General features: G+C 39.8%; 2 protein-coding genes across 5 annotated transcripts; one reads left to right on the top strand and one right to left on the bottom strand.

The window, feature by feature from the left end:
- Nucleotides 1-1298: 1298 nt before the first annotated feature.
- pgam2 (phosphoglycerate mutase 2 (muscle)) lies at nt 1299-3288 on the top strand. Its single transcript, XM_079364176.1, has 3 exons — nt 1299-1821; nt 2041-2221; nt 2818-3288. Exons 1-3 carry the CDS (start codon nt 1405-1407, stop codon nt 2985-2987), a joined length of 768 nt encoding a protein of 255 aa, XP_079220302.1. The 5' UTR covers nt 1299-1404; the 3' UTR covers nt 2988-3288.
- A 753-nt stretch (nt 3289-4041) lies between these two features.
- LOC306836850 (syntaxin-2-like) lies at nt 4042-9455 on the bottom strand. Of its 4 annotated transcripts, none has more exons than XM_079364172.1 (9): nt 9128-9455; nt 8865-8933; nt 8638-8737; nt 7940-8014; nt 7313-7386; nt 7013-7121; nt 6378-6451; nt 6011-6148; nt 4042-4885 (listed from the first exon to the last, which is right to left on the bottom strand). In XM_079364172.1, exons 1-9 carry the CDS (start codon nt 9134-9136, stop codon nt 4661-4663), a joined length of 873 nt encoding a protein of 290 aa, XP_079220298.1. In that variant the 5' UTR covers nt 9137-9455; the 3' UTR covers nt 4042-4660. The 4 variants fall into 4 exon arrangements, with proteins under 4 accessions (XP_079220298.1, XP_079220299.1, XP_079220301.1 ...); XM_079364173.1 differs by having other exon boundaries at nt 8865-8930; XM_079364175.1 differs by having other exon boundaries at nt 9171-9455.
- Between the last annotated feature and the right edge of the window lie 907 nt (nt 9456-10362).

Below are 10362 nucleotides of genomic sequence, written 5' to 3'. Positions count from 1 at the left end.
TATATAAAATATTAAAAAAGGAAGACAACATTTGAACATTCCTTTCTTTAATGTCCCATACGAGTAATAGTTGTGCACACTTCCCATTTACAGACTGTGAACTGATGGCATACTGTTCAAGACATTTCCAACATTCTGTCTTCTGATGCAAGGTGCTCTTTTTAACATCATGGCATTACCTGACGCTTGGTACAATAGAGAGCAAAAGTGCGAGAGAGCTGAAACCCATCCATTCAAAACAACATTGTTATTTGCCAAATCCGATGCGCTTTCTCTACTGTTTAAATAAATCAATACATTAAACTGTCCTGCAAGTTTCTTACACAACAGCTTGGATCTATAATTACCTGGTTTATTTTCTTGGTTGTTATTTAACTGAGTTAAATTAACAAATGAATGTCCAAAACTTAATAGCTTTAATAAAGGTCAGGTCTATTGTTCCTGTACATTTCCGACAAATTTTGACACCTTGAAGAAGATTGAGGGCAGTCTGCCTTGTTTTTGGTTGATACAGAGTAACTTGTTGCTTCAGGCATTAAGATTCAATATTTGTAAATGCTATTACAGTGACTCCTACAGGTCATGTAAGGAAATTACACTTTATAAAGTCCACTTCCTGCAATTGAGTTTACATTAACTGAACATTTTTTTGTTTCGATGATTTTATACAAGTTAAACAAGGTCGAGCAATTATGTCATGAAATTGCTTGAGCTCTTGTTTGAAATGCATTTGAATTCCGAGGACAGATAAAGTATTTTTTTGTTTTTTTAATTGAATGTTTATAGGAGACATTCTAACTTTTTATTACTCCTCCGTCTTTATTGAATAATGAAGAGCATAGGCCAGTTAGTTGATGCTCCCCTCTTGGCAGCAACAATTACACATGTTTCACTTTGTTATGGCAACATGTTGCACACAGTTTCTCCCCCCAACACAACGTTCTATCCTCAGTGTCATGAAACACTCCTTGGGCAAACTTATATCATTTCCTAAACATTCAAACTCCTTATAAGCTCCAGTTTCTCTCTCAGTGAGGGACCTGTTCATCTCAGGCTGAGGGAGCCTCTCTGTAGCCAACTCTGATCTTTACACTTTTGTTCCACAGATCTCAGTTTAAAAGTCATGTTGCTATTTTGGCTTAATGTCTGACCCCTGGCCTTCCCAGCCACCACATGCCCCGGCAGCCCAGCAGAGCACATGATTACATTGGCTGGGTTTGTATGTCCATCAGAGTATGACAGCCTCTCACAGGTGGAATGTAAAAGAGGCCTGTCACTATAAAAACAGTTTGGTATGCAGGCTCTGGCTCACTGTTGGTCAGTCAGTGGGTGTGTGGACAACTTAGAAGGGTTGAGGGTGCTGTATTTGGTTTGAAGTATACCAAGAAGAAGAACGCTGTAAAAATGGCTGCTGCGCATCGTTTGGTTATTGTCCGCCATGGTGAGAGCGCCTGGAACCAGGAGAACCGTTTCTGCGGCTGGTTTGACGCTGACCTCAGTGAGAAGGGTATGGAGGAGGCCAAGCGCGGGGCCCAGGCTATCAAGGAGGCAGGCATCAAGTTTGATGTGTGCTACACCTCGGTGCTGAAACGTGCTGTCAAGACTCTGTGGACCATTATGGAAGGCACGGACCAGATGTGGCTGCCTGTGATTCGTACCTGGCGTCTGAATGAGCGTCACTACGGAGGCCTCACTGGTCTTAACAAAGCCGAGACAGCTGAGAAGCACGGCGAGGAGCAGGTGAAGATCTGGCGCCGTTCCTTTGACATCCCACCTCCACCCATGGACAAGGACCACTCTTACTACAAAATCATCAGTGAGGTCAGTACATGCACAACTTACACATTGTAAGCAAGAACAATGACTGCACTCACAAATTAATCTAATTGAAATAGAAGCTTCCAATTTATCAAAATGAATTAGATGAGATAATTCAATACATTTGAAAGTGCTCCAATGTTTGTTCAACAGTCTTTCTACTATGTTCTTGTTCTGTGTTGTACATGAAGTGAGTCATCCACTGGTTGTTTCTACCTACAGTCCCGTCGCTACAAGAATCTGAAGCCTGGTGAGCTCCCAACATGTGAATCATTAAAGGACACCATTGCCCGTGCCTTGCCTTTCTGGAACGATGTCATTGCCCCTGAAATCAAGGCGGGAAAGAATGTCATTATCGCTGCCCACGGCAACAGTCTCCGTGGCATTGTCAAGCACTTAGAAGGTGAGCATTCCTGTCTGTGGCTGGACGTTTAAAAAAGCTGGCGAGGAAAAGATTCAAATATTTAACAAAAAATGGAAGGAAAAAAAAGAGGATGCAAAACTTTGTCTGGATTTGCATACAAGGCCAGGTCTTAAATAACTGCAGACACTCGCACACACAAACACAGTTGTGGGCTACAGAGTATAAAAATAGCATGCTGTAGACTGAAGAGCTCAGGGACGAGGAAGAGGGTCAGGAGCCTGGTTCTCGTTACAGTCACGACCTTTATGTAGAAAGGTTGTACTTTTTCAAGGTGTGGCCAGACATGGAAAAGTGACTTAAACAGTCAGAGAGACTCAAGGGCAAAGGCTCATGTCAGATAACAATGATATTAGATGTCCTAAATATGAAGTAGATTGAAATTCATAGAGAATCAAAATTAATTTAAATAGTCACACATAAAAAAAACCTGCCCTCTGGACTGCTTTTATTTTATTTATATTATGTAAGATCATTTTCCTTTCTGTCTGGCGAGGCCACAGACAGCCTGTTATAGTATCACTTACATCCCCTCTGTACTGTCAGCTGAGCTGCATGTTTATCCCCATTCTGTCCAGGTATGTCTGATGCAGCCATCATGGAGCTGAACCTGCCAACAGGAATCCCAATCGTGTACGAGCTGGATGAAAACCTGAAGCCCATTAAGCCAATGTCCTTCCTCGGTGATGAGGAAACAGTAAAGAAGGCCATGGAGGCTGTGGCTGCCCAGGGAAAAGCCAAGAAGTAAGCCTGCTCCATGAGTAGGCAGAAAAAAAAGACTGTTCCTCCTTCATCCTTGAAGCTCTCTTGCCCTCCATTGTTCCCTCTTTGTAATCCATTCCAACAGGGGAAATGTTTATGGGTTTTTTGGTTTCAGCACATTAGCCCTTTTTGTTTAACTTACACGCCAATAGGGACGACCTGTTAAACAAAGCAGACAGCTAGGCTGCTGTCCTTACAGTCACATGTCACTCAGCCTTTTTACATTGTGGTCAAGCCCATATGTTGAAGGCTCACCATCCAATAAAGAGAAACCCTGTTTTTATGAAGGTCCGTCTGTTCATATGTCTTCCCACCCTTTCTTTCTTCAAATTACATTGTCATCCTTATCTATTAGTCCTTTAGTTTCCAATTTGGAAATTACTTGTTTCAGCAAAGAGCAAAGGTGCTGTGAAATCTAATCCAGGAGGAAGAGAGGAGGGGAATGTGAGAGAGAGCGAGAGAAGTCAGTGGGTTCATTCTGGCAGCATTCCCATGATGCAGGAAAGAGCTTTTACCTTTCCTTGACTATACAGTCAGATCAACAGAGGGGCATATCTAAATTAATTGAAGTCTGTTTAATGCACAAACAGGTGAAAACAAAACCCTTAACCCTTTCATTTCCACCCCATCTGTTTGTATATTAGTATACTGTACTGTATTCTTTAAACTTTAAAAACAAATGCTTTAAAATATTGTAACCTTTGGGAATCATGCAGACAAGAAATGATATTTAGGACCTAATGTTAAGCAGGAATTTTGTTACTTATTCAAATATAAACAAAGAACACAATTGGTGCTTCTTTAAATCACCTGATGGTTAAATCTTTTCAGGTTCTTAGGTATTGGCACAATATTTGCATTAAATAGAAAGCTTAAACCAAAACCAATGAATCCGGAGGAGCGAGATGATTTTATTTCAAGGTTTTTGTGTGGATGTGAGAAATAATTGTTTCATTTGTCCAGTGTGGGTTAGGGTTGGTTGGTTAACCCCAACCACATCCTCTCCCCTCTCATTACAATAAAGCACATTGTGTACAGTATTACCACACAGGTTTATTTTATTATAATTTTTTTTAATCAGCCTTAATTCATCACAAAACATAACACAATTATCTGTACAGGTCAGACAACATAAACAATATGATGTAGAATTACAAAACAAAGGTTGAGACAAAAACAAGTATCACAGTTTAGAACGGATGGTAAATGGGCCTTGTTTAGAGTCTCTTTGCTAATGTTGTCATGCCCCCTAATGGCCGCTGAGAGGAACATCGGCTACCTCTGAAAATGAACTTAGGAACAGATTAAAACGGAGGGGTTTTGCTTTTGAAACAGCTGGATAATCGTTTGAGCAAATTCAATTCTTGATATCAACTGTAATGAACTTTAAAAGACAAAGTTGTGTTGTTTTGGTTTTCACTATGATCCTTATATCCTCATTCAAAGACTTGTCCTCAGGATCTTAACATTTTCATTTGACAGGTCATTAGCGCAAACGCCCTGATCACCACAAAAAAATTCCAAAAAACTGGCTCTCCAGTATCCTTGAGGGGGAAAAAAGCCATCCGAGGTGTCAGACAGGTACTGTGCCATATATCAGATGAAAAGTGTTCTCCGTCAGGCTTTGATGTGGATTGTGACACTTGGCGCAGTCTCTGTTCAAACAGGTTCAGGAGCTGAGTCATGGTTTGCCTCCGAGGTTCTCTGATCATTTCTCGATTTAGTACTTGCTTGCCTCTTGAAGGTTTTCAAGAAGCTCTGCATCGACACTATCTTGTATGGGTTTTTCTTGTATGTGACTGCTTTATAGGTTTCTGTTTTTGACACATGTACATATTCTGCAGCGCTTGTCACATTCTTTTCAATGTTGTTGATCAGCTCCCCCTGATTCAAGAAAAGCAGAATTAATTTAAGTCATGGCATCAGTACACCTCTGTAGAAACAGTCATAAGTGTTTAAAGCATTATAGAGCTTGATCAATACAAATAAAGATGATGTTCATGGCAGAAAAGTGACAATACTATGAAACACTATCAAGGTAAAATGTTTTGGGGTTTTTTGTCAGCGTTTTATTTTATATTAGAATTTTTGTGAATAATCAAATCAAAACTTTCTAAGTTACACTGTGTCCGAACAGAAAAAAGCTGCGTCTCTCGCAGGCACTCTAAAAGGAAATACTAAATCAATCTGATTTTTGTTTTCGTGACCCAAGCTTGTGCCACATCGCGTACTGTTAGTACAGGCTTTTAGACAATGAATTTTCTGTCAGAATATTCCTATGGATTGTAAATATTATAATAATGAAAGGGTAATGAAATGTTTTGGCAAAAAAAGAGCAAATAAAAGGGGAGCTCTGATTTAAAATGTAAGGTTATCGGTCGCATGACAACTTTCATTCAGTGTGGTGAATTGTGAAAAATGCATTGTGTTCGGTGGTGATAAGGCTGAGCTTGAAATAAATTAAAGTTAAATGGAGTTGAAATACAGTGCACGCACAATTATTAAGCAAGTGAGTATTTTGGTCACATTGTCTTTTTTTATGCATATTTTCCACCTCTAATCTGTATAAACTTGAATGCCAATTGGATTTAAGCATACCAGGTGAAGGACATTTGTATAATGAGAGAGGGTGTGGCCTAAGGAGATCAACATCCAATATCAGGATGTGTGCACAATTATTAGGCAGCTTCTTTTTCTCGGGATGGATGGGATTTTGAGTGTTATTGAAAAGAAGGGTGGTCATTGATTGTTTGAATTTTATTGCGTAAAATGGACCAGTGAAAATATGTATTTTTTATTTTTTATATTTCTTTGATTTGTAAAGGGACCATGTAGAATATCAAAAGCCATTTGATGTATTGCACCAGAGTTAGCTTAGAGCTAGTTCACATCTGTATTCCCCTTTTTTCTGTATGTGGAGCATTCCAATTTTTTACTCTTCCTATATTTAAATGAAAGATCAAACTCAAAACATTAACTCATATACTCATTTTGAGACAGCTGTCATACCTGAATCTCCAACAGCATGGCGGTGTCAGCAAATACCTCATGCAGCTCTTTCATGCTGGACTCCAGGCAGATGATGTCCTGATGGCGAGATTCGATCTCACTCAGAGCCTTGTTTGAAATGCGACGATTAGAGTTGATCTGTGAAAGACAAAAGTGCACCGATTGATTTTATAATGATTTCCTTAAAAGCTTCCCAGTCTCCTGCAGCAACAACAAAAACATTACTTAAATGATTGTTCCTATTATTGGACAGTGAGTGGGTTGTTGTATAGTGTAAGACTTTCACTATGAAGTGGTTTGTTTGTCATCATTTGTCTTCACATAACCATTTTGTGTGACCCTGAATAAGAAAAAAACATGAACTTACATCAGATATAAAGATGGCGAGATTGTCACGGAGCAGCATCTCCTCCAACTCTGCATCTGTTGTCACTTTATCAACTGAAACAAAGAGGAAAAAAAATAAAATAAAAAATAAAATAAAAATTCAGAAATACCGTGATAATGTTTGAGGGAGACCTGTGCAGGCTCAGGTTCCCCATGCAAAGATGTGCATTCATGTCTCATAAAGAAAGAGAGACACTGGCAGTGACAGATTCCATCGTCAGGTGTCGAGTCTGAAGAAAAAAGCGAACAAGAAGTGCTGACGAGGCAGAACGTATCCAGAGTAACGTGGGCTTTAGGATGTTCTATTTCTCCAAACCAAAATCAAAAAGGTACAGTGTCAATTTAAACACACTTTGTGTGATCTCAAGAGGAAAATATTGGAGATATGATATTGAAAATGTTGAAATGAGATTCTTCCAAGTACTGTAATTCTGAGATACAAATCATGACCAATGTGAAAGCAATTAATCAGGAGAATGATGGCAGGGGCTCCCTTCCACCCTGGAACACAGTAACAGCACTCGTCTGATAAGATTTGGGTTGATACTCTGCAGACAAGAACTGAGGAGAAACAAAGCTTTATGGTTTGATTCTATTTGTTTTTGGGCAACTCACCAATCTCCAGCTGTCTCTGAATCTGTGCCTTGCATCTCTCTCTGAAGGAGATTTGAGCCCTGTGGTAGCGCCTCATGACGTCTGCAAACCACCGAGTCAGATGAGAGTGCTGGTGAGAGGACGTCAACACAACTTCAAAATCACATCGAGGAACCGGTATTTACAATGAATTACATTAAGTGATCTTGTCAACATAAGATTGGGGCCTCTCTGAAATGATGGATGGGATGAAATAGGGTGACATTAAGGGACTGTGTATCTACAGCCGGATGATTAGAGGAAACAACAATGTGACGGGACCTGGTTGTTGTGAATCCGCTGGATCACTGAAGTACCTCTGCTGTTCTCATCTACAGGAAAATCCTTCTGCATTGCTAGAAAAACACAAGACAGAAATAATATAAAACAAACACAACAAACATTCATCTTTTATCCAAAAGCAAGGATGTCGTATGAAACAACTGAATTAAATGGAAGTTGTTTCATACAACATCCTTAGCATACACACTTCTCATGCAGAAATAGAACGCATGTAATCAAACAACGTGATAGAATATGTTCCAGAAAGTTCTTATTGAATTCTGCATTCCACTACAGTTTGGGTTTTAGTATTTACTCTCTATAGATGACTACAGACGGCTTCCTTTTCAGCCCATTTGCAATTCAAATCTCATGATATGAGCTGGGTTTGCCTTAGGACGACGGGAAGTGTGATATTGTAATAAGTTCTTCCTCATTGTCCCGAACAGTGATGATAAACAGCCAAATACAGATTTAAAAAAAAAAAATAAATGTACAATGACAACTGTAGCACCTCAACTGGTTGTGTTATGGCCCAACTGCTGTCTCAAACTAATCCACATATACTGTGCAGATAGTGTTTCGGCAAAAGTTCCAAAAACAAGTCAGTATCTCCTCCTCACTCACACTTTAACTTGGCTCGAACCAGGTCGGCATTCTTCTTTGTCTCGTTGATCAGCAGCTCCAGTTCCTCTTTTTTTCCTGAGCACAACACATCAACTTCCCGTCACAGAAGAAATAATTTGGCACCGATAATGGAGTGCATTTCATCATAACACTTAGGTTTGAAATGTATTGTGCTTTTGAGCTGATCGAAGGAGTTCACAAGTGTGACACTCTAAGATAAATACAGATGCTTTCACTCGAAAAAAATGTAGATCAGATCAACACTCTTCAGTGATTTAAAGATTTAATCCAAGTTATAGTTGTGGCTTTAAAAGTGACATTGCTTATTATGTTGTTTCAGGTACAACTATGTAATAAAATCATATTAGAATTATGGTTTTCAAATCAAGTTCAGTCCTGAAAATAGCTACATAAAGAGGTGGTTGGTTGACTTGTGTTGCATTAGTGTTACACTCCAGTGCAAAAAAGTGTTTGTTTGTCAAAGGCTGTTAAGTTTTCCCCTTTGTTTTTGTTGTCGTTTGTTTTCTCAGTGTTGTTTACCCTGAAGGAGGAGTGGGATCTCCGACAAAAACGGAACAACAGTCAAGGCATCAAGTCTCTGCTCGAGTGTCATTTGAACCTATGTTTGGATCGTGGTGAGCTAAAACCAAACCAATCATGCACAGTTTATTCTCATGGTGGCGCTCTGTTATACTTACTCTTGTCTTGGTTTTGGTTTGAAAGGATGGCTCCATGTCTTCTCTCCACCTCCTCTGCTTGACAGGAGATCTTTTCGATGAGGCTTCTAACCTCACCCACCTACACACACACACACACACACACACACACACACACACACACACACACACACGTATAAAGTATAAACAGAAACACTGTTCTACTAGACATGACGTGAGTAAACAAAGCCGAGCTCTGCAAAGTTTACCTTTGAGAAAAAATCCTCCATGTTGATAGTGCTCTCTGCTGCAGTTGTCATATCTCCCTGCCGCAGCTGCTTAAAATAAAACAGGGAATAATTAGGCTTCACCTGTTGATTCAACAGACAGTTGCACATTCAAAGCAACTGCAACCATAGGAAATGTTTAGAAGCTAAAAGTGATGCTACGATCAGCAACATTAGCACTTGCGATATTAAGTATTTTACGAAAACTGTTGGTGATTAAAAAAAAGCAACTTCTGACTTCTTACCCCCGCCATGCTTTCTCATAACAACAGAAAGGAGTAAACGTACATCTTGGATATTTCTGTTACTTTCGGTATTGTCGTCAAACCTCGTCCTCTACCTGCGTCCTCAAACGCCAACTGAGCACACCTGTGTAAGTGTAATAAAGGGCGCGTGCACGCCGGCGCGTATCCGTCTCAGTAAGCAAACAAAGAAGCTAACCGCCACCTGTCTGCAGTGTTGCCAAGTCCGCTTGTTATAACCGACTTTAGGCTTGTTTTTCTGTAAAGTTGCTTTCAAATATTTTCAGTTCCGGATTTTTTTGGGCTTGTTTTCTAAAGTTAGTCTCTTATGTGGGCTTGCTTTTCTCCCTGTATTTACTGCAACTGATTCTTTCCCAGCGGTCCACAATAAAGCGAAACACAAACGCGATATTTAGTTTGTCCTTTTCCAGGATCCGTCTAATGTCTACAACCCCGTTTCCTTGGTTACCACGCGAGCCCGATCCGGCACACTCACACGCGCACAGCTACACTTGACAGAGTGGCGGAGTGACAATGCAAACAAAATATGGAAGAAAATACAATAAAACGTGGGAGAAGGAGACGAACCAGATTGGCTCAGTGTTGAACAAGAAAGCTCAAGTTTTCTAGCAAAATTTAAAATGAATAACTTTGTGTTACTATTAACAAACATGTTTTTTTTGGTCAACAACTAGCCTATAGCTAGATATCCAGCCATGTCAAAAAATCAATCAAGTTTATCATGAGTATGTCGGTCGTTAGTCGCAGAAAGGACGTTCATTCCTGTGATAATTCAACAAGTTGGTGAAGAAGGGAATTAAACTTTTTGACTGCAGTTTGAGAGCAGAAATGACGAGTGAAAATGAGTTGCTTTTATTGTCTCCAGTAGGAGAAAGTCGCCTTGGACACAAGACAACGCCACATGGCCTATTAGCGAAACACAGCACAACAGTCTATATATTAAGTCGAAATTTAAACGTTATTTCGACTTAATATTGTCTTAAATACATAACGGCAAAAAAAGTAGGCGACTTAATCAAAAGACAAATGATTAAGTCGCCTACACATGTTCGTGAAAATCTTGATTTTGATTGGTGCATGGCTGGGTGGTATATATTATCTATTAGAAGAGCCAAGTCGCTCATTGGGCTTATTTCCAGAGACCTGGTTGCTTGTTTCTTTGACGAGATCTGGCAACACTGATGTCAATACAATGTAGCCTATTCACGTATGCTACT

The sequence above is a fragment of the Symphodus melops genome, assembly GCF_947650265.1.
Source record: "Symphodus melops genome assembly, chromosome: 16".
Lineage (NCBI taxonomy): Eukaryota > Metazoa > Chordata > Actinopteri > Labriformes > Labridae > Symphodus > Symphodus melops.
This window is presented reverse-complemented; position numbering and strand designations above follow the sequence as displayed.